General features: G+C 47.4%; 1 protein-coding gene across 1 annotated transcript in view; it reads left to right on the top strand.

Annotated features, from left to right (window-relative positions):
- BACE2 (beta-secretase 2) overlaps positions 1–24371 on the top strand; it is a 72759-nt gene extending 48388 nt beyond the window's left edge. The window contains exons 7-9 of the mRNA XM_070407173.1: positions 2140–2289; positions 7295–7463; positions 22655–24371. Of these exons, the coding sequence (XP_070263274.1) occupies positions 2140–2289; positions 7295–7463; positions 22655–22908 (573 nt within the window). The 3' untranslated portion in view covers positions 22909–24371. The remainder of the gene's footprint in view (positions 1–2139; positions 2290–7294; positions 7464–22654) is intronic.
- The last annotated feature ends 421 nt before the right edge of the window (positions 24372–24792 follow it).

The following is a 24792-nucleotide window of genomic DNA, read 5'->3' as shown; positions in this document are numbered from 1 at the left end:
CGTCTCAGGCCGCGTGCTTCTGCACCTCTAACACGCACAAGCAGAGGACCCCGCTTCCAGATGACTTCTGGCATTAGAGCTCTGTGACCTGAGGCCTGAACCCCCACGTGGCTTAGCCCCCGGAGGCTTTCCAGACTCCTTTGGAGGCAGGTGGTCCGGGAGCTAGTTCTGAGCTGGGCCCCTCAGGCCAGTGACTTGGCCTCTCTGAGCCCCATTCGCCATCTGTGGCCGGACCTGCTCTTAGTGCTGACGTTAGAGCTGTGGGTCGTGGGGCAGCCGAGCCACCCTTTCCAGCAAAATGACTGCCCCGCCTCATCATCGTCCCTAGGATGCCCATTTCCAATCCACTTCCCTTTTCTGAAAGGAGAAACTGCATTAAAGCCCGCATTAGAGAACTTGCAGGTCACTCCTGGGCGGTCCAGGGGGCAGCCTTCATGGATGGAGAGACACAGGATATTTTCTCGCTCTGTACCCGGCGGGACGGAGGGCTGGCGCCTGTGTGTGCGGTTGTGTAGCAAGGGACACACCCCGGTTCATGCTGTCCCGCCACGGTGTCCTCTGTACCTGCCCCACGTGTTCTCCACGGCTGCGTGCTTACTGCCTCGGCTTCCATCACACCCTCCTCCCGGCACCTCTTCCCAGCCCTGGGCCCTCTTGGGGGGTCTCTCTCCCTGCCCATTTCTCTGGGTGGGTCCTAGGCCCCAAGTGGTCTGTCCACGGCCACATCACCGCGTCCCACCCTCCTGTCCGGGACTCTGGAATTCAGCGTCTCGCCCTGGCTCGGCCCCCAGAGTCTGGACTCCGGCAACAAGTGACCTGCATGTCCCACTCGAGTGCCGCAATGACACCGGTGTGCCAGGGAGCCCAGGCCTCTGAGAAACGATTTCTGATAAATGCACAGGGGTGCCCTGGTTCTCTCTGTGCCTGTCTCATGCGCCTTCCTGTCCTCTGCACCAGCCTCCGTGGCTGTTGTCCGTGTCCCCAGTGCTCTCGTCTGCCCTCCCCCTGCACCATACCTCACCAACACCCTTTCGCCCTTTCGTCCCTCAACTCAGCCCAGGTATTCCTACCTCAGGGATAAACACCCACCTTCCTCCCCGTTGGTACTCTCCTAGCTCTGTCCCCACCACATACGCCCCCAGCTAACGCCCGAGCAGGGCTCTGTGCTGGAAGGGGCACGCGTGGTAGCCGAGGAGCCTCCCACACAGTCCTCCCTCGGGGAGCCGGCAGGCCTGCTCTGGTGCCTTTGCTGGTCCTGGCGAGATGGCGTGGCTGGAACTTGTCATTCACTTAAAGATTCAGCAACTAGTAGACATGCTGGGTGACTGTCCTTCCAGTCCCCTGACGAGAGGCACAGGTGGACGTTCTGTGTTCCCGCCCATTCATATTTCCCACAATCTTTCCTGAATCTCTGATGGGCTAGGTGTTAGGACCGGAAGTGGATGCAGACAGCAGGCCTCTGTCCTTAGAGGGCTCAGATCCTAGTGCAGAAAACAGAAGTGAACCAAACACAGTAAATGTCAAAATAACTGCTACAGGGGAATACCCAGTGGAGGACCAGCATTATGTGGGGGAGTCAGGGAGGGCTTCCTGGAGGAGGCACCATCTGAGCTGAGATCTGGAGAGGAGAAGGATGTTCCAGAAGAGCGGAGAGCTCACAAGGGGCTCTGCTCCTGGAGGAAGCTCGCTGGGCACGGGGAATTCAAAGGAGAGGGGATGCCTGGAAGGTCCTGAGGGCCACATTTAGGATCTGGCCTCTCTTTTAAAGGGTCATTGCCAACTACTGTGTTACCTTGGACAAGCCGCTTCACCTCTCTGTGCTTTGGTGTCCTCATTGTGAAGTAGAGGGGGTAATGTTACCGCACTGATGGTGGTGTTTGAGGATTGATGTAATTATGACTGCAAAGCGCTTATAAAGGTGCCTGATGCCGGCGAGTGCTTCACAAGCCTCAGTGTTTTAATAATTGTTATTTGTCAGCACCGTTACCCCCCAGAGGACTGATGGCTCCGCCGCGCTGTCCAAATTAAACCCTGTTTATCCCCGTGGGCATCTGGCGAGGTGACGAGAAAAGCCGGGAGCTGTTTCCTGTTGACGCGCCAGACTAGTCATTAGTTCTCACGTTACCGTGTTTTGTCTAGATTCCAGAATTCTCGGATGGTTTCTGGACTGGGTCCCAGCTGGCATGCTGGGTGAATTCCGAAACACCTTGGTCTTACTTCCCGAAAATCTCCATCTACCTGAGAGAGGAGAACTCCAGCAGATCCTTCCGCATCACTATCCTGCCTCAGGTATGAGCTTGGATTTGGGCTTTTCTCTCTTCAACGTGTAACATGCAAAAGTAAAGCCCTTCATGCATAGTATCTAATCATCGATACCTAACACAGGCACAGATATACAGTGGTGCCGAGTGACAAACAGGCACGAATAGCAGCAGCTTTATCAGTGAGCGTTAATTCCTGCTCAGGAGCCTGGGTGGGTCTGCTGATCTCCTGGGCTTGCTCACCTGTGTCTGGTCAGCTGGCGTTGGCTGGGTCTAGGTTGGCTTTAGTCTAGGATGGTCTTGGTCTAGGTTGGCCTTAGTCTAGGACAGTGATGGCGAACCTATGACACTCATTTTTTTGGTTGATTTTTCTTTGTTAAATGGCATTTAAATATATAAAATCCATATCAAAAATATAAATTTTTGTTTTACTATGGTTGCAAATATCAAAAAATTTCTATATGTGACACAGCACCAGAGTTAAGTTAGGGTTTTTCAAAATGCTGACACGCCGAGCTCAAAAGGTTCGCCATCACTGGGATAGAGGGTAACACTGCCCAGCACGTGGTCGTGACCTGGTGTTCCTTAGTCATGTTCTCATCTCTTCCCACAGCTCTCACTATGTCACTCACTCCCCCTTCCATCACCTCAGGAACCTCCAGCGTGTCCTCCAGGCACCCATGTCACCGCTATGTTTCCCTTTACAGCTATTCCAGGTCAATATTCCTGAACTGCAGCTTTCAGTGCCACTATTTACATGCTGATGGTCTCTTTCCCTGGTGTGGCCTTCCAGGACCTCCTCGCTGGGCCCTTCCTTGCTTTCCTGCCTATTTCCTGCTGCACCCTTGACCCTCCACTGATTGGTGACTGTGCCTGCTCCAACTCCTAACCTTCGCTTTCACCACTCCCCACCCCTCGCCACTCCCCACCCCTCGCCCGTCCCCACCCCTCGCCACTCCCCACCCCTCGCCTGAAATGCCCTCTGGTCCCCACTCCATCTGTGTATCTAAATTCTTCCCATCCTCGAAGACCCGACTCAAACAACCCATCTTTTGTCGAACCTCTGCTGAGCAGAATAACCCATTTGTGAGCTTGCCCTTCAAACCCATAATGCGAGTTTTCCAGGCTACTCATCGGGCACGGGGCCATGTCTTTAGGGTGTATATTATGCCGTTGCCTTTTTTCCTTTGACTTCTGTTTTCTGAAAAAACACACACACTTCTGTTTCTTTCTCAATTATTTCCTTGAAGATGAGAACCATGAGTTTTGAAGACCACCCTCCCTTCCCCAACACTGCCATGCAGTGGAGGGTAGGGCCCTGTAACTGTTAAATGGCTAAGCCCTTGTGTCTTTGCCATATAATCTGGTGAATTTGAGATAAAAGAGTGTGGCTGGGAGGTAGGAAAGGAGGAATGATTTCAGAAGAAAGAAGTAAGTGATAATACTGCCTTGTCTCCATTTTCAACTTTACATAGTGGGAGGGGGTGGCATTCCAGAAATGGGCACTTGTTGGGGAAAAGACTGAAATACAGCCCGCCAGAGGGCACTGCCTTGAACGTACTCGCCCTGTCTGCATCTGCCTCTTTAACTATGAAGGAGAAATAGTAATACTTTCAGTGGCATTTTCCATTTTCAGAAGACGGCCATGTCTTTGGATGAACGGCACTGCAAAGAGTGATGTTGGACTGTGTTTTCAGCATCTTTAAAATAATGTACTCTTTCTGATTATACGTTGGCCTGCCAACCGCCAAATGTGGACATTATTTCATCAGTGTGGTTTGTAACTAAAGTTAAAGCCTAGCTTGAGGACACAGGTGGATGTGTTCTGGCAAATAAATGGCATGTGGGTGGTTGGCAGAGGCAGGGACTCACAAGAAGCAGGAGGGGAAAAGCAGGCAACCAGGGAAAAACCTATTATGTCCAGAACAGGTAATAGCCGCCGAAGCTGAAGGTTCACTGGGGATTGTCAGTGCTCCTAGGTCGAGCACGGGGTGAGTGTGGGGACATAGGAGGCAGGTTGGGAAGGTGGCATCCATGTGGGTATCTCTGAGTAAGAATCCAGTCTTATTCTCACTTAGATTTTTGGGGGGTTGACTTTGACATGTTCACATTTTCGATTTTTAAAAACCGACATTCCCCATTGTTTTTCTGAGTTTTTATTCAACATCACCATGTTTGCTTCCCGGTGCCTGCTGGGAGGGACGTGGATGGGCGGTTGGAACCATCCCCTGCTGAGAACCACACACACTCCATATGCTGGCCACACCCCTCGAGGTCGCACTGGGGTCATCTAACACCTCAGCTCTGCCTGCCCAACCCCTTTCCTAACATTCAGGGCAATCACAGGGCTCCTTGTCGCCGCAGCATTAGACTGGGGTCCCTACCTGGGACCTTCCAGGCACCAGCAGTCAGAGCAGGGGAGTCCGGTTTGTCACCAACACCATTTTCCAAACACACACTAGCTGAATTCTATTTGGCCTGTTCAAAAATCCATTTCCAGCTCTCAGACAAATTCTGATTTCTTTTTCACATAACCCTGTACGTGTAAATAGTTTCAGTCTTGGTGCCACTGGTTCGCCCGTTTGTACTCAGTTGAAGGCAGACAGTTTCTTCTGAGATCCAGAAATACCACAGCTTTCCCAGCATGTGACAGATCTGCAGTCTGGAATTTTTATTGGGAGTCGACTGGGACCCACAGAAAGGCCAGAGGAAAAGATACAAATTCTGTTTGCATCAGTATCGTCAGTTGCATCATACTTTCATTATGGAATTAGTTCATTCAAAGGTAGGGGTGTGTGTGTGTGTGTGTGTGTGTGTGTGTGTGTGTTTCTGTTTCTGTGACAGCTAAGCCACCCGCCCCCCCACCTTTTCTTAATTTAACACTGATCAAAGCTTAGCCCCACTCATTCATTTGACACGCATTTATTGAGGTCTTCCTATATGCCTGGCATTAACTGGGTGCCTAGGCGCCGGGCACACGGGGAGGAATAGAATGATGCCTGGCCTGGAAGAAGGGTTTGCAGACAGACAAACCAATCAGTGCAGGGTTCTACCTGCCGGAACAGCTGCCTGGACACAGCAGCTGCTTGATGCCTAGCAGTCGGTTACTCCAGGCACTGCCACCATGTGTCCTCGCTCCCCTCTCTGCCTTGCAGCTCCTCTCCCTCCCATCTGCCCTGCAGGTGAAGTACAGTGACGTTCACCTTCCTCAGGGTCAGTTTGATCACTTATGTTTTCGCCAGCACAACTTCTGGCTTCCTTTTCTGTTCAGATTTTAAATACTGTTCTTGTGCCCACCAATCCAAAAGACCCACGCAGGGCCCAGTCTGCCTCCTCCTCCACCTCCATCAATCATCATATGGAAGCCCCTCCCACTGGTCTCCTTTCAATCTTTGCTCCTCCCTCCAAAATCCCTCCCTCTCACATCCCCACAAGGCCCGAGACTGCCTATCTATGAGTAGTGCCTTGTTCCTCCAAGTTTTTCTTAGCGCTTTCATCCTTTAGGGTAAAGTCCTCCTCACTTATTTTGTGCTTTATTGCTTTCCTCCCTCCCCCAAATATTTGTCATGTCATACCAAGCCATTCTCTCTTCTTAACTGCCTACATTTTAATACTTTTCCATTAAAAAACAGAGGAATTGTTACTAATATGATATTGATTGGCTCACTGATTGTTTTAAGATTTAACTCATGTCCCCAGTAACTCTTGCCTCCTGGGGACCTCAGGACATGGGCCTCACACATGTCAGAACTTCTTATCCGTGGATGCCCTGTCTTCTCTCTGTTTCTGACGGTTTTCCCCTCTCGCACTGAGGGAATCATCCTACCTGTGCCTGCTGACTCTTTCTTAGAAGACACCATCACTTTGGAAAGGTGGTATCCTGGAGCCAGTTAGGAACCTTTGTGGTACTAGATCAGGACAGAAGGGGCCAACGATGACCTGGTCCAGGGTGGTGGTGATGGAGATGGGCGAAGTGATCAGATTCAGGTTCTGTCTCAAAGGAAGGCTGCAGGCGCTGTGTGCGGTTTCGATGGGAGGTCAGAGATACTGACCTGGTGCTCTGAGACTGGAGTAAAGGCTGTGTGTGGATTTACTGAGATAGAGAGCCTTGAGATGAGCAGATCGGGGCAATAGCCAAAGTTCAGTGTCATTTTCTTAGTGGTACATTTGAGATGCCAACTGAGCGATGAGTGGGTGGGCAGGTGGACAGAAGCACGTGGCAGTGGCAGCAGAGATCTGGGCTGGACATAGAGATTTGGGGGTCTCGGCATAGAGCGCGGGGGAGGTACTGAGGGCCGTGGGGCTGCATGAGCCACCTGGGAGGAAAGAGAGAGGAGGCCAGAGCTCCGCAGTTCCCGGATACGGACAGGTGAGGAAGGTGAAGCAAATCCAGTGCAGGCGCCTGCGAGGGAGTAGCCAGTGAGTTAGGAGGAGGGAGAGAGGACCCTCTCTTAGAGATGAAGGGAAGAGAGTTTTGACGAGAGAACTAGTAGGTCAACATTATCAATAGAAGGGACTGTTGGAACACTTCTGACTCAATATTTACTTACCTGTCTCCCCCTTAGGTGGGAAGCTTGGCTGGGACAGGAACCATGTGTTATTCGTCCTTCTAGTGCTGGTACCAAGAGCAGTGTCTAGGCTCAAAAAATAACTGGTTGGCAGATGGTTGAATGGATGGAAGGACAGATGGATAGATGAATAGGTGGGTGGATGGATGGATGGATGGATGGATGGATGGGCAAACAGACAGGCAGATGGCTAGATGGATGGATGACTTGATGAATGGATGACTAAATAGATAGGTGGATGGAAGTCTGCTTATGGTTGTCCCTGTATATAGTTACAGGTGGTGTACATGTTCCTGTCACTCTCACTAATGTTTATCACCACCATGCTTACGGTTTCAGCTCCTAGATCTGTAGCGCCCCATAGCATCTTGGAGAGTTCTGAGCCCCCTGTGACCATGACAGTTGTGTGATGTTGACTGATTTGTGCTTTTTCTTGCTTGTTTCCTCTTTCCTCTTAAACAACAGCTTTACATCCAGCCCATGATGAGGGCTGGCCTGAATTATGAGTGCTACCGATTCGGCATTTCACCTTCCACGAACGCACTGGTGATTGGTGCTACCGTGATGGAGGGCTTCTACGTGATCTTCGACAGAGCTCGGAAGAGGGTGGGCTTCGCCGCAAGCACCTGTGCAGGTGAGTGATGCTGGCGTCGGACAGGGAGCCCTGCCTCCAGAGCTTTTGTCAGTTCACTCACTTGGGAGCACTTCTCAACAAGTCAGTTGTGTTGAATTCATCCACTCATGCCTGTAATCGTGATCAAAATCTTTTTGGTAAAATGTTCTGGGGTTTGCTGAGAGGAAAAAGCGAGTTCACCCATGTAAGACTTTGAGTGCCGTTCTTGGCACATGGAAAAGGCTAGTAAGTGTTGGCATTCCTGTTCCCTCATATTAAACTTGCATGGGCACCTCATCCCAGGAATAAAAATACTCCAAGGGGCCTGGGGGTGGAACGTCAGTGTTTGACAGTGAAAGTGAAAGGACTGAAACAGAAAATTCACAGATAAGCTATGTATATTTTTTCCTCAAAGAAATCCTATAAAATAAGAAATCAATGCTTGTCACAGCTATTTCTCAAAAACCTAAAATAATGAGACCAAGGAGCCCGTTCTTCTGACAGAAGTCCTTTGTGAGATGGCATGACGGTGACAGAGCAGCATTGTTCTGCGAAGCCTGGCTTGAGGCTTAGCCAGATCTACGGAGAAGCCACAAGAGCACAGTCAAGTTGATAGGATGGTGACACTCCTTAAACTTGAAAATGTCTTCAGAGTTGACAGTAGGCTTGAGATGGAGTGTCCCCACCACACACAGGTACTCCCGACTAACAGTCGAGCTGGTAAGGAAAAGGCAAGTCATAGATGGAGAGCGGGAGACCAGTGGAGGAAGCGCGTGCCCCAGGAAGTGTGTGTCAGGCCACCGTGTCTCCAGTCGGGTGTCAGAGGACTGAAAAGGTCTGGGGCGTCGGTCAGGGTCAGGAACAGAATGAATGAAGTGCTCAGGGATAGAACAACTAAGCAGATGTGAGGTAGGAAAAAGAACTAATGACAGGAGGTGGAACAGAAGAAAACTGGGGTGAAGTGAAATACACGATCACCATGTAGTGGAGGAAAGGAAACAGGAATTTGATGAAAGAAAGCCTTAAACTTGAGACATAGTTGTAGGACAGGCAGGAACGCTAACCAACCAGACCTTCACTCTGATCTACAATTAACCAGAGTTTGCCTGGCTGGTCTGGCTCCGTGGTTGAATATCGACCTATGAACCGGGAGGTCACAGTTCAATTCCCAATCAGGGCACATGCCGGGGTTGTGAGCTCGATCCCCAGTAGTGGGTGTGCAGGAAGCAGCTGATGAATGATTCTCTCTCATCATTGATGTTTCTAAAAATTGTCATAAAAAATATTTTTAAAAAAACAAAAATAAAAAATAAAATTAACCAGAGTTTGGGGGAGAGTCATGGAGAGGAGGGTGAGCGGGAATTCTCACGGCTGATTTGTTCAGGAGGGAGAGATTCCAGCTGTTATTTCTTGCTGCCGAAGTCGTGGTCTCAAAATGGGAGTCCTGGGAAATAAAGTTGGCAAGTGATGCGTCATATTCTTGTCCCAGCGCACTGCCATCCCCACAAAGTAAAGGAATGTGGAGAACAGGAGAGAAATGTGAGAAGGGAAAATTACCTCTGGAATCCTTAGGCCAGTTCCCATTCTACATAAATAAAATCCCCCCATCCATGAAGGTATGGGCGGTGCTGTGATGTACCTTCTTAAATGTCAGCGCAGAGTTCTTCGACTTGTCTTTGTGACCAGACTCGGGGGCTGGAGACTTGTCGTTTCTGAATCTTGGTCCTGAGCAAAGGTGACCCTTTCAGACGGGCGCTAACTCTTCCAGCCCGTTTGCTGTCCACTGAGGGGGTCCTCTCTCCCTGCGTTCCCTGGGGCCGCACAACCTGGAACACCGTGTCTCCCAACTGTGGGCGTTTTACTTCTTTAAAACCAGGGAATCTCAGAACCAAAGCAGTTTCCCCACAATTCCCGTTCCCTGGTTAAACGCCACCCACCGAAGTAGATGGAGGCTGCTATGGCAACAGCCGCCACATCGTCCACTTTAGTGGCTGCCGTGGAGCCCGCCATCCCGTCTGCTGCTGCGGGAAGTGCTGTGGGCACAGCTAACACGAAGCCTCTCGAGGCAGAGACGTCTTCCTGCGAGCCATCCTGAATTCCTGGTCAGGTGTTTGTATTGAAGTTTGGTTCTGCTGTTTGTTGAAAATATATCTAAGGTGTGGGCACTCAGCCCTTCGATTTGAGCAGCGGTGGGAATGCATGCTGAGTCTCCTCTTCGGTGCAAATCGCTTAGCCATTAAAGTAATGGCTCCCCTCAGGGCTGCAGTTAGGAGCCAGGCATGGTCTGTGGTACCATAATAAACAGAATGAAGTGCTGCCTTTTGTTCTATTTCAAGTGGTTATTTATAACATTTTTTCAATCTTACTTTTTATTTATTTACTTTAATATGTTTTTATTGATTTGAGAGCGAAAGGAAGGGAGAGAAAGAAACATCTATGAGAGAAACATTCATCTGTTCTCCCATACATGCCCCAAGTGGGGATTAAGCCCACAACCTGGGCATGTGCCCTGACTGGGAATCGGACCGGTGACCTTTCGGTGCACAGGACGACACTCAACCAACTGAGCTATACCTGCCAGGGCTAAAACATGTTTGTTTGTTTTTTGTTTTGTTTTTTTAAATATATTTTATTGATTTTTTACAGAGAGGAAGAGAGAGGGATAGAGAGTTAGAAACGTCGATCAGCTGTCTCCTGCACACTCCCCACTGGGTATATGCCTGCAATCAAGGTACATGCCCTTGACTGGAATCGAACCTGGGACCCCTGAGTCCGCAGGCCGCTGCTCTATCCACTGAGCCAAACCGGTTAGGGCTAAAACATGTTTTAAGTAACAAATAAAATGCTTGAAATCACAGGAAATCGTGTACTTACTGAACACCCAGATATAACAAATGCTATCATTTTGTCATCCTCAAAAATTTGTTATAGAAATAATAGTAAAAAAATAAGTATAGCTAAAGCCCCACCTCACTGCACTCCCCAGAGTTACCCCTTATCCTGAAGCTGGTGTATATTCTCATAATTTCACTGCATCGCTACAAGTACCCTGGACTGTGATCTATTGCTATGCAATAACTTGCCCCCAGTATAGCGGCACTTAACGAGCCTGTATGGAGGGAGGGTGGGGAATCAAGGGGTGAGGGACTTAGCTGGGCCATTCTGGTCCAGGGTCTCCCCTAAGGCTACAGCACCTGAAGGCTGGAGGGTCCCCTTCCAAGCTCTGTCATGTGGTTGCCAGGGCCCCTCCATTCCTTGCCATGTGGACCTTGCTACAGGCCTATCTGAATGTCCCCACGATGGGTTCCTGGTCACCCCAGAACAAGTGATCCCAGAGAGAGTGTGCAACAGAGCACCCAAGACAGAAGCCGCAGTCATTCTGTAAACGCATCTTGGAAGTGACATGGTGTCACTTCTGCCCTATTCCTTTGGTAGATGGGGGAGGGGAGTACACAAGAGTAAATACCAGAAGCGGTGTCATTGAAGGTCATCCTAGAAGCTGGCCATCATATACCTATCAATAGTGTTTACAACAAAACACAAGTTGGTCGTTGGGTTTCTTGGTATTTTGTAATTTACACGATTGCTGCTGTATGGTGGATGTCCTTTGTCTTCTTGCGTTACTGTTCACCATTACTTTTCCTAGGTTCCCCATGTTCCTATGAGTTCTAGGTCGTTCATTCTGACCGCTGTATAGTATTCCATTTCGGGAGTATACCCAGATCTCTTACCCAGTGCCGCCTTCATTTACATCTGGTGGTTTCTAACGTTTGCGAGTATAAACAATACTTGGTGACCCTCTTGTGCACGCAGACGAGATCTGGAAATGGAATTTCTAAGTGACTTGGTGTGCCGGGCGTCAGCATTACTGGCGACTGTCAAATTGGTCTTCGAAGTAGCTGGACCACCAGAATTATACCAGAATTTCCATTCTGTCAAAGTATTATGGTAGTTGTTTTGGTTTTTGCCAATCTGGGTGAAATAGTATCATATTTTAATTGATTACATCTGAGATGACTTACCTTTTGATCTGTGTATGGAATGTTTGAGCTTTTTCTCAGGTGGTGAATTTTTCTATTAACAGCTTTTGCATGGATTTCTACTTTTTTATTGACATATGAATTATTTCTATATTTGAGATTAATTTTTCTGGCCTGTGTGCATGGTGAATCTCTTCTGATCTCTCTGGCCTTTTTTTTTTTTTTTTGCTTGTTTTTGGTGTCTTTTATTTACATTTTTTCTTAAATTTAGTGAAATAAAATTTACTAATCTTTCTTATGGTTTTACTCTGCTCTTATTTAAGAAATTCTTCCTTAATCTAAGAAAATAGAGTTGTTGCTTTTAAAGATACTATATACTTTCTAAATTTTTTCTTCTAACATGTGAAATAGGAATCTAATTCTTATAAGGATATTCAATTTTCTCAGCATCATTTACTGAATATATAGTTTCCCCTCTGATTCCTCTCAATATTTTATTATGAAAAATTTTAATGTATGTATTGGCCATTCTTTCTTCCGCCGTGTCCACTCTGTTTAACCTATTCAGTGAGTTTTTAATTGCATCGACTATATTTTTCATTCTAGAAATACTATTTTGCACTTTTTCAACCCTACTAGCTCAGTTTTTGTAGTGCTCTATAGTTTGTTGTGGCTTCTATTTCCTTTATCTCCGTTATCATTTTTAATTTAATTTGAAAAGTTGCCTAGGTAATAGTCAAGAGCTACAATGAATCATACAGTGCCCTGCTCAGGGACAAACATATGAGTACATAAAGGCCTCCCTCGTGATTGTTTTTTCAGCCTTGTGGTCTTCTAGCATGTGGATGTTCCCTAACCTATTTGACCAATCAGTATTTGTAGACACTTAGGTTGTTTCCAATCTTTTGTTGTTAGAAACAATGGATACCATTTATATCTGTCTGCTCACACACGGGAGTGTACCTCTCGGCGAGAGGATTAGAAGTAGAGTTGCTGGGTGAAAGGGGATTCATCCGTAACCGTGATGAATGTGGTCCCATGGCTGCGGTAGAGGGATGCTTCTTTATATCTGGCTATGCCGGTTCTCTCGGCCTGTTTCTCCAGGCAGCCTCGCCGCCGTGGTATCACCACATGCTGGGGAATTGTGCCAATCTGATAGGCGTAGAACATGATCTCAGTGTGACTGTAATTTGTTTTACTTTATATGGGTGAGGTTGAGTTTATTTTTGTATTTCTAAGGGCATTTGTTTTGCCTTTTCTTATCCACTCATATCTTTTTCCCATTTTTTTTTTCCTGTTAGGTTTTTAGTGTATTTTTGTTGTTGTTGGTTTTTTGTATTTATCTGTAGGAGCTCCCTCTGTAGTTAAGAAATTAATCATTTGGAGAAAAAAAAACTTTAATTCATATCTCAATGGTAAGTTATTTTTGAACGTATAATGAATTTTAATAGAAAATATTTGCTTTTATGTATTTAAATATATCAGTTGTTTGCTTTAAGGCTCTTAGGTTTCATGTCATGTGTTAAATGGTCTTTCTCACTAAAATTTTTTTGTGATTTATTGAAGGACTTTCATGTTTGATTTACTTTGGCATAGAATGTACTCAGTATGCGAACTATTTTATCCCAAGATGACTACCCCATTGCGCCTATAACACTGAATAATCCATCTTTTCTTTATTAATTTGAAATCCCGCTATGATTTCACATTAAATTCCAGTAAATATTTAGGATACATATTTATTTATGTATTTCTCAATTCGGTTCCATTGACATGTCTTATAGTATTAGTTTCTTTTTATTATTTTCTTTTCAAAACTTCCTTCCTAGTCTTTCTTAATTTCCTTTCCTTCGTGAACTTTTGAATCAGCTTGTTTAGTTAGAAAATTTTTTATTGGTCTGTTAGTGAGTTTTCAATCACTTTAAACACGGCTACTGCATAATCTCAAGCAGCCGATTGTATTTTTCTGTCATCGATGGGTGGTTAATCTCCTCCTTTTTGTGTCTGCTGACTGTTCTCTCGGTGGACTTTTTCTCACTCGGTCTGCAATTTTTGCTGTGAGTTTATTTAGTGGGCGTCCCCACCCCGCCCTCACTGTAGTGCACCTTGGGTTGTAAAGTGTCGCTAAAAAGCAATTTTGGCCCCGGCTGGCGTGGCTCAGTGGGTTGGGCATCACCCCGTGCGCCAGGAGATTATCAGTTCGGTTCTCAGTCAGGGCACACGCCCGGGTGCGACTCCATCATCCCCTGTGGGGAGCATGCAAAAGGCAGTCGATTGGTGGTGTTTCTGTCTCGTCGATATTTCTCTCTTCCTCTCGCTCTAAAATCAATAAAACACATTTTTTATGAAAAAAAGCACTTTTGCATTTGCTTCTGCTGAGTGTCCTCGGATCGTGAAAACTTCAGGGTTTCTGCACCAGCCCTGGAACCCTGAGGCTGTGTTTGGAGGCGCCATTTGTCATGGAGATTCTTTCTTGTCCTCCGCCCCCTCCCTCCTCCCCCCCCCCGCCCCCCCCCCCCCCCCACACACACACTCCTCATAACTGTCCTCGGACAGTTAGCCTTCCATGTTGGTAGTTTTCCAGCTCCTTCCACCAGTAGATCAGGATATCACTGGCATCTCGGCTCTAGGGTCCATCTCCTTGATGCTGGGGTCATCTTCTGCCCCCCACCTGCACACACACTCACCCCTGGGCTTTGTAATCCCCACCCCCACACACACCTGGGCCTTGTAATCCCCACCCCCACACACCCCTGGGCCTTGTAATCCCCACCCCCACACATACCTGGGCCTTGTAATTCCCACCCCCACACATACCTGGGCCTTGTAATCCCCACCCCCACACATACCTGGGCCTTGTAATTCCCACCCCCACACACACCTGGGCCTTGTAATCCCCACCCCCACACACCCCTGGGCCTTGTAATCCCCACCCCCACACACCCCTGGGCCTTGTAATCCCCACCCCCACACACCCCTGGGCCTTGTAATCCCCACCCCCACACACCCCTGGGCCTTGTAATCCCCACCCCCACACACCCCTGGGCCTTGTAATCCCCACCCCCACACACCCCTGGGCCTTGTAATCCCCACCCCCACACACCCCTGGGCCTTGTAATCCCCACCCCCACACACCCCTGGGCTTTGTAATCCCCACCCCCACACACCCCTGGGCCTTGTAATCCCCACCCCCACACATACCTGGGCCTTGTAATTCCCACTCCCACACACCCCTGGGCTTTGTAATCCCCACCCCCACACACCCCTGGGCTTTGTAATCCCCACCCCCACACACCCCTGGGCCTTGTAATCCCCACCCCCACACACCCCTGGGCCTTGTAATTCCCACTCCCACACACCCCTGGGCTTTGTAATCCCCACCCCCACACACCCCTGGGCTTTGTAATCCCTAGGGCCTATATCTGAGCTCAGCTACATATTTAAACAATGGGAATTAGGTTTTATCCTCATTTCTGTGTGTTATCGTTGGAGGAAGTGCCACCTTTGTGCCAACCAGCACACGGTGGAGCCAAAACCCTTTGGAGCTGCCCTTCTCTCGCAGTGTCTTTTGGTTTTCATACTCATTTGTGTCTGACAGACAACACTTAGCTCATAGGACTGGGCTTCCCGGTGAGGGTTGGGGCAAGGTGGGAAGGAGGCCAGTGAGTGAGAGCTCACCTCCTGGGGAGCTTTATCAATGCCCGTGGCCCACGTCCTCACCCGCTGTCTCAGCCAAGGTCTATCAAGGATGGCGGTGGGTAGGAGGGTGGTGGGCATTTGGGGAAAAGATCCCCAGATGCTTCTGTTATGCTGCCCTGCCTCTTCTCAACTGCCCCCCTGGCCACACCCTGCAGAGAGGCACTCTTCCAGCCTCCGATCAGAGCCAGATAGAAAAGGTGGCAGTCACGGTGCGGCACGGAGCTGGCCAACCTGGATCCTCAGCAGATAGTCTCCCACGCCTGGCACAGATCCTGGAGACGGGCTTTCAACGGCCCGTGTCTCCTGGGCCAAGCGTCCTCCAGCCAGGACAACACTAGCGTTCACATGGACAACTCTCTCCCTGTGTCCACAGCTTCTGAAATACCACCCAGCTCTTCTTACAGCTGGAGACATTCGGCACCAGCGCCGTGTGGATTTCAGCTTGTACAGCTGGAGGCATCGTGGATTTGGCAGTCGTCACTGTGAATTTGCTTTGCTGCAGGTTGAAAGTGGATCATCTGGTACATGTTCATGTGTAAAAATAGGAACATTCGCTGTCAAGAACAGAGTTGCAGAGCTGTGCTCTGCCTTCTACTTAGAATTCAATCAAAAGATGTCAAAGCCAGCTGGTGTGGCTCAGTGGTTGTGCATCGACCTATGAACCAGGAGGTCACAGTTCGATTCCCAGTCAGGGCACATGCCCAGGGTGTGGGCTCAGTCCCCAGTAGGGGGCGTGCAGGAGGCAGCTGACCAATGATTCTCATCATTGATGTTTTTATCTCTCTGTCTCTCCCTTCCTCTCTGAAATCAATAAAAAATATATTTTAAAAAAGATGTCAAAGCCACAGGGCCCCAAGGGCAGAGTCTGGGCAGCCCTGCTTCCTCCCTTCACAGGAGGGACCACGGCGCCCCAGCAACAGTGGCTTTCACGTGCCTGCGGAGCAAATGGCCCTGGGTCCAGATGTCTGTCCTGCAGGTCCAGAGCCCTCCTCAGAAACCACCTCAGGACCGAGTCTTTGGAAACTGTCCACTTGCTTTTGCATGCTACGGTGAAAAAGATCTGGCCATTCTAGTTTTTGTTTATTTATTTATTTTCTTTTATTTAATTTTTTCCATCACCAGTTATGCAGTCACCACCCTGCTCTCCATTAGTGGTAGACGTCCTCGGACATGTATTTTCATTCTTCCTGGGTAAATCCATGAGGGGAATGGCTAGTTCATATGACAGGTATGTTTCACTTCCTAAGAAACTGCCAAACTTTTCCAAAGTTACCTTCCACTTCCTCTACATTCCACCAACGTTTGAGATGGTCGGCCTTTTGTTGTTGTTGTTAGTCCTCACCTCGGGATATTCTTTCCATTGAGTTTTAGAGAGAATGGCGGGGGGGGGGGGGGGGGGGGGGGGGGGCGGGGGGCGGGGAGGGCGAGAGAGAGAGAGAGAGAGAGAGAGAGAGAGAGAGAAACTTCCATGTGAGAGAGACACATCGACTGGTTGCCTCCTGCACGTGCCCCAACTGGGGCCATGGATGGAACCTGCAAGCCTGGTACCTGCTCTTGCCTAGGAATCGTACCTGAGACCCTCTGGGGTGTAGGCCAACCTCTAACCACTAAGCCATGCTGAACAGAGCTCAGTCTTTTCTATAAAATTAATTTTAAAAAATTGTAAATCCTCACCCAAGGAGGACAATGCTCCAACCAACTGAGCCACACCGGCCAGAGCTGGTCAGCCTTTTCCATTCTAATAGCTACTGGGTGCTATCTCATTGTGGTTTTAATTTGCATTTCCTTAATAACCTCAAGCTTCTTTTCACGTGTGTATATGCCGTTCACACATCTTGGCTGAAGTGTCTTTTCAGATTTTCTTGCCCATTTTTATATTGAATTCTTTGCCTTCTCATTATTGAGTTTTCAGAGTTCTGTATGTTCAGAATTCAAATCCTTTATAAGAAATGTAACTTGCAAGTATTTTTCTCCCAGTCTTTTCTGTCTCTGAATATCATCTTTCAAAGAGAAGGTCTTAATTTGGATAAAGTAAAACTTATTCTTTTTTTCCTTTACGGTTGGTACTCTTTGGTGTTGTAACTAAGACATTTTTTGCCTAACTTTAGGACTTTCCCTCCTGTGTTTCCTTATAGAATTCTTACAGTTTCAGAACTGGGTTATTTAGTTTCCAGGTGATTATCGATTTTCCAGATATCTTTCTGTTATTGACTTCTAATTTAATTCCAACTGTGGTCAGAGGACATAGTATAAACCCAGCCTTTTTAAGTTTATTGAAACTTGTTTGATAGATTGTAATAGGGCCCATCTTGTTAAATATTTCATCTGCTCTTGAAAACAATGTCTATTCAGCTGTGTGGGTGGCGTATTCTATCAATTGTCAATTAGGTCAAGCTGATTGGTAGTGCTGGTAAGGTAGTCTGTGTCCTTACTTATTTCTGTTCACTTGCTCTATCTATTATTGAGAAAGGGATGTTGAAATCTCTTGACTATTTTTGTGGATTTGTTCATTTCTCCTTGCAGTTTCATCATTCTTTTCCCATGTATTTTGAAACTCTTATTAGGTACATAAACATTTAGTGTTGCTATGTCCTATTTATGATTGAACATTTTATCATTATGAAGTTACCATCCTCATCCCCGGCAATATTCTTGGCTCTGAACCTACTCTGTTTAGTATTAATATAGCCACTCTGGGTTTCTTTGGATTAGCATTAGCGTGAGACATCTTTTTCCATCCTTTATCTTTTAATATCTCTGAGTATTTACATTTAAAATGGGTTACTGGTAGGCAGCATATAGTCATGAAACTAAATATTGCTTTTTATCTCATCTGACAACCTCTGCTTTCTCGTTGGGGTGTTTAGACCACAGATTGGCAGACAACAGTGTGCCAGCCAAATCTGGCATGCAGCCTGTTTTTGAACCAAGAATAGTTTCTACATTTTTAAAGGGCTTATGTAAAAAGGATCATGATAGAAATTGTATGTGGCCCAAAAAGCTTACCATGTTTTCTATGTGGGCCTCACAGAGAAAGTGTGCCAGCCCCCGTGTAGACTGTATTTAATGTGATGATCGGTATGCTTGTGTTTCAGTCTACCGTGTTGTTACTTGTTTTCTCTGTCTCGTCTGTTCTTTTTCCACCTGTTTTCCTCTTCTCCTGTCTTTTGGGTTCTATTTCTTTTTTTATCTCCTCAGCTAGTGAATTAGCTACCACTCTTTGTTGTGTTACTTTAGTGGTCGCCTTAGGGTTTATAGTGTACACCAGTGATTCCCAAAGTGGGCGCTACTGCCCCCTGGTGGGCGCTGCAGCGATCCAGGGGGGGGGGGGCGGTGATGGCCACAGGTGCATTTGTTTTAACTTTTTTTGTATTACCTTTCTATTCTGAGTTCAATAAATAGTTTCATAATTTCAAACTTCAATGTTTCTAATTTACACCTTTCTTTACTATATTTTACGAAAAAGGTAGAAACATTAATACATATATCTTTCTGTTTAATTGCTATTAAAATTTAAAAAAAATTAATTTCCAGGGGGCGCTGAGTAATATTTTTTCTGGAAAGGGGGCGGTAGGCCAAATAAGTTTGGGAACCACTGGTGTACACCTTATCACAGTCTGCCCCTTCATACACTAGAAGAACCCACAACCGTATACCTCCGCTTCGCCCCACTGCCCACCCCCCACCGTGGTCACTGTCCTACAGTTCCCTTATGTTAACCCACCCAGGACATTGTCCTTGTTCTTGCTTTAAGTCGGTTATCTTCTTACCTATTTACAGTCAAGCATGCAGGTGTTCGAATGGCCGCCGAGTTATCATTTCTGGTGTTTATCATTTCTTTGTGTAGATCCAGATTTCCACCTGATATCATTGATCTTCTGCTTGAATAGCTTCCTTTAGTGAATTTTATAGGGCAGGTCAGCTGTAATGTGTTTTTTTTTCTTTTTTTCAGCTTTATTGAGGTATAAGTGAAAAATAAAAGATATATATATTTGAGGTGCACAACTCAGTGTTTTGGTATACACATGCATTATGAAATGATCACCACAATCAGACTAACGAACACATTCATCCCCTCACACAGTTGCCATTTTCTTTCTTTTTTTGGGTGGGGGGGGGGGGGTGTGGTGTTGGTAAGAATATTGAAGATCTACCCTCTTAGCAAATTTCAAGTATACAATATAATATTGTTAACTACAATCACCGTGTTGTACATTACATCACTAGGACTCAATCATCTCACATACCTGAAACTATATACCCTTTGGCCCACATCTCCCCATTTCCCCCTCCCTCCAGCCCCTGGCAACCACCAGTCTACTCTTGGCTGCTTAGTTCGACTATTTCAGATTCCACATATAAGTGAGATCTCCCAGCACAGAGATCTGCTCTCTGTGTCTGGCTTATTTCACTTAGCATAGTATCATCTAGGTCCATTCACGTTGTCACAAATGACAAGGTTTCCTCTTTTTTTAAACTGGATAATATTCCAGTGTGTATGTGTGTGTGCATCTTCTTGTGATGAATTCTTTCAGCTTATGTGTGTCTGAAAATGTATTTTATCTTTATTTTTGAGAGATATTTTTGCTTGGCATAAAATTTAGGTTGGCAATGTTTCCCCCCATCACCATCCCCCACCCCATGTCTTATAGCTTGCATTATTTCTGACATGAAATCTTCTTTAATTCTTTTTGTCTCTTTGTACAAAATATTTCTTTTTTCTCTCTCTGCTATTAAGATTTTCTCTTCACCACTGGTTTTCAGGGATCCACTGGTGTAGTCTACTTCATGTTTCTTGTGCTTGGGGTTCTTTGAACCTCTTGGATCTGTGGTTTTTAGTTTCCATCAAATTTAGAAAAATTATATTAGATCTTCAAGTATTTTTTTCTCCTCACCCCCTTCTTTCATTTAGGTAGTCTAATTGCATATTCAGCCCCTCTAAGTAGTCCCACAAGTTACTGAGCTTCTCTAAATGTTTTGCTCCTCTGTATTTCATTTTGGATAGCTTCTATTATGTTTTCAAGTTCACTAGTCTTGTTTTCTGCAGTGTATAATCTGCTATTAATACTGTACAGTGTATTTTTCATCTCGCACATTGCAGTTTTTATCTCGAAGTTTGATTTAGGTCTTTTCTAAAAGTAGCTAGTGTCAGCATTGAGTTGACTCCTTGGGCACCCTGTGACGGTGAAAGAATTGCTTACTGGTGTTGGAACCACTCCCTCCGCACGTTGAAATTGGGCTCAGGAACCCAAAAGAGTGCTCAATACTTTTGTATCTGGACAAATATTCCTGAGATTTGTTCTTGATCGGTTAAGTTACTTAAAAAGTGTTGATCCTGTCCTGTCTTGCCTTTGAGCATCATGCGATGATATGAGAGTGGTGTTTAATCTATGGTTAATTTTTCCTGTGACAGACAAAAGACTCTTAGTGCTCTCAGGAATACCCTGTGAGTTGGGTTTGTTCTTTCTCTTGCTCTCTGGGAAAGAGAGTGAACAGGAAACAGTTGGCAATAGGCACTCTTCTCAGCCCTATGTGAGCCCCAAGCACTGTCTTCTAATCTTCTCCAGTGGTTCTTGCCCTGGACGTCACTCTTTTTTTTGGTCAGCACCCAGATGAAGGCCCCTGAGAAGTGTGGCATTTTCTTCTACACAGCTGCCCTCTGTCCTTGACACTCCCTGCAAACTCTACCAGCTTCGTCTACTGTCTCCCCAGCGCGGGGAGCTCTGCTGGCTTCTGCCCGTGTCTCTGTTCCCTGCGCCACAACCCGGAACCTTTCCCGAGTCAGTAAGCTGAGCGACTGTCCTCGCTTCGTCTGTTTCCTGCCTCTCAGGACTTGCTGTCGCTCCTCACCCAGCTTCCAAGATCTCCAGTGTTTTCTTTCCATACACTTTGTCCAGTTTCTGAGTTATTTCAGGTGGGAGGGTAAATCTGGTCCCTCCTACTCCGTTTTGTCTGGAAACAGAAGTGATTTCAGGTCATTTTAAGTTCTTTATGCCTTCCTGGATTAGGGTCTTTGCACTATGCATGTTCCACTCTCATAATTGCGTGTGTTAAAGCATCTCTATTTATAAAGCAAATAAATGTTTTAAAAGACAGATGACCTACTGTGAAAAGACATTTGCAACTGCCTCCCCGGTGAGAGATTCGTCTAAGTATCGGCCAGCAGAAGCCACGGGATCGGTTTTACCCGGCTTTCTCTTTGTTCACCACTCGCCATGAACTCCACGGTGCACTCATTTACCACTCTCGATTCTGGGTCCTCCGTACGCTGTATGTGTGACGTCGGACCAGTGTGGGGTAGAGAAGGAGCACCTGGGCCAGTGTCACCCAGGTGGTCATGGACTCCATGAAGAGTGTGGGTCAGGCTGAAGCACGGACACTGCCCATTGTAGAGGTTTTGTGGTTGTTGAATATACTCTTTTAAGTACTGTCTTCAAGTATAGTTGACACAATATTATATTAGCTTTAGGTATACAACACAGCGATTTGACGTCTACATACCTCAGCACATTAAGTCTAGCGATCCTCTGTCATCATGCAAACATCACAGTATTCACTCACTATATCCCCCTTCACCTTTTTCACCCATCCCTCTGCCCTCGTCCACTCTGGCCATTTTGATCTCTGTTTTTTTGTCTGTTTGGAGGCTTTTTGGTTTGGTTTTTGTTTTGTTTCATTTTGTGGGTGTTTTTAGATTCCCCATATGAGTGAAATCATACAGTATTTGTCTTTCTCTGTCTGATCTATGTCACTTAGCGTAATACCCTTTGGGTCCACCCATGTTGTCATGAATGGCAAGATTACATTTTTTTGTTTGTTGGTTTATTTGTTTGTTTTTTATGGCTGAGTAGTATTCCATTGTACATATGTACCATGTCTTGGTCAATTCATTTATGAATGGACACCCAGATGTCTTCCATGTCTTGGCTGTCATAAATAATGCCGAATAAACACAGGAGTGCATATGTCTTTTCGAATTAGTGTTTGTCTTTTCTTTGGAGAACTACTCAGAAGTGGGATTGGTGGGTCGTATGGTGCAGCCATTATGAAAAAGCAGTGTAGAGATTCCTCTAAAAACTAAAAGTAAAACTATCACATTGTAGAATTAGGGTCCTCCAGAGCGTGGACCCAGGTGACCCCACCAGGGAGGTCCCCAGGAAGCAGGCGGGTTCAGCTGAGCTTTCGGCTGTGGGTACTGCTGCTCTCTTCCTTTCTCAAAACCAACCAGCCCAACTGGGCCTGCCAGGCATGGACCGATGCTCTCGCCTGCCCTTGTGGCGTGCCTGGTGCTTCCCTGGTGCCCTCCTACCAGGCGGTTTCCCCACCTGAACCTTGAAACCTGCTGTCATTCCAGACCCAGGGGAAGGACCTGCTGAAGGCACGCTGCCACCGAGACTCCCCCAGGGCTCGCCCAGGTTCCTGAGCCATTGCGCCTGGTGCCATGTGGCTGTGGCTTGGTAAAAGTCTTTTGTCGTATGTTAGTGATGGAGTGCCCATCTCACAGCTGTGCATTTCCCCCTTCTGTCTCCTCAGAAATTGCAGGTACCCCGGTGTCTGAAATTTCTGGGCCTTTCTCAACAGACGACATAGCCAGCAACTGTGTCCCCACCCTGCCTTTGAACGAGCCCATCTTGTGGATCGTCTCCTATACTCTCATGAGTGTGTGTGGAATCATCCTTCTTACCTTAATCATCCTGCTACTCCTCCCGGTCCGGTGTCGGCACTGCCCCCGGGACCCCGAAGTTGTCAACGATGAGTCCTCCCTGGTCCGGCATCGCTGGAAATGAAGAGCAAAGCCTGAACTCCAGCAACCTTGAACTCAGCTCCTAAGAGAATTAAGTCCTAAGTGCAGCAGGCAGGAGGCGCCCGGCCAGGGTGCTCCCTGTGTCCATTACTCTTAAATCTCTCTTCTGCTCCCAGATGCCTTCCAGATTCACTGTATTTTGATTCTTGATTTCTTAGCGTCCTTCTTCCGAGAAAAATGATAATAAAAACCACCTCATTCTAAACCAAAACAGAGTGCATTGGGCTTCAGACCATGGGACTGGCATACCACACCGTCTCGATGTGCCTCGAAATCAAAAGCAAGCCGTGGCTGGCGCGCCGCACTCCGCTCCCATCTCTGGAGAAGGGAGGGCATATAGTCCATCTCTCCTCTCGGCTCCCGGGAAGCTTGGCACCCATTGCACTTAAGGGTGTCCTGCACCAGGCGTCCACCAGGGTCCCAGGGGTCCAAGAAGGCTCACGACACGATGGCAGGAGAAGCAGCCTGGGGCCTGATGATAGAACCGTCCACCCTTCTGAGTCGGAGACAGCAGCAGGCCCGTTTCTGGGCCCTGAATGGAGATCGGCACCCAGTGGTCCTCACCAGCCTCTCTGAAGATGCAAGGCCTTCGCCCATCGCGATGGAGTGAGGAGGAAGCCCGCCCTGTTGTACTCAGTGCTTCCATAGTGTTGCTGGCGTGAAGGTAAAAGACAGACGCTACCTCCACCGAGACTCCGCCCGGGGTCCTACCCCAGGTGGGGGTGCAGGAGGCTGGTTCCAGCCATCGCCCTGTCCTGAAAGAACCTTCCTTCCAGCTGGCCGGCGGCTGGCTCTGAACCGCACGTGCGTCAGGAGCTTCCGCCACCACGCCGGGCTCTAGCTCATATGCTCATTTAAAGTCAGTAAACAGCGTTTCAGTGAGAGAAACACAGTCCATGTCACTGGCTTAGTGGTTCCTTTTCCCAAATCTTCTACGAAGGTAGGTTGATGGTCACCCTTTTGAGAAGTAGGAAACGGCTAAATGCCTGCACTTCTGACCAGCTCTCAGGGGAAGGAAGACGCAAGACATGCCAAGGACTTGGAGGGACCTTCTGTTATTCCTGTGCTTGGAAACCACGTGTTGCCGTTTGCAGAACCCCTTGGACTCCAGCACACCCGCCTGCATCTGCTTAAACCAACCGGTTGAGCGGGTGACCCACATGCTCTCCCCGTGGGCGCGTTCTGTCTTTGGTGCCCCGCTGCGTGTGCAGGGGTGTCTTTATTTGGGGAAATTCCCTCTTGCTATCATTTGAGGCCTTTGCCAAAGAAAAGCAAAAAACCTGTAACTCGATATAATCAGCCTTATATGATCTGATGTAACTGAGAGAAGGGCTCAAGGCCAGCCTCCCTTCTCTCTTGTCTGTGTGCCAAGTTCAATGTTCACTCTGCATTGCTGTTGCAGCGAGTTGGATGTATAATAAAATCCCACTGGAAGGGCTAACTGTGGAGGATCTCCTCTGGCTGGCGTGTTATTTGTGTTCGAAATAGGCTGCCTGTGGGTGGTCAGCCACCTGCTCTGCTCACTGGATCCCAGGGTCACCTCCCTATTTAGAAATATATGCCGGTGCCGAAGAGATGGGAGGTCGCTTACTGCCTGTCACGGTGGCCTCGCAGACCAGCTCTCACAGGTACTTGTGCGGGAAAACGTGACTTTCCTGTGTTATTCTCGCTCCAGTTCAAGCACGGCAGGAATGAGCCTCTTAGGAAGGGGATGGTGGGGTAAAACTGTTATCAGATGCTCGTCATCATGTCTGGTCTCAGCTAGTTAATACAGGTAAGATACATTTCAGAGTTAGAACTCTCTGGAAGCCTAATCCTCTTCTTGCCTTATTGGCCTTCTCACAGGCCACTTTGCCTAGAAGGGAAG

Source organism: Myotis yumanensis, unplaced genomic scaffold (genome assembly GCF_028538775.1).
Source record: "Myotis yumanensis isolate MYYU_CA2020_CCGP unplaced genomic scaffold, mMyoYum1.0.hap1 SCAF_2, whole genome shotgun sequence".
Classification (NCBI taxonomy): Eukaryota; Metazoa; Chordata; class Mammalia; order Chiroptera; family Vespertilionidae; genus Myotis; species Myotis yumanensis.
Note: the sequence above shows the minus strand (reverse complement) of the source record. Positions and strands in the feature narration are given on the sequence as shown.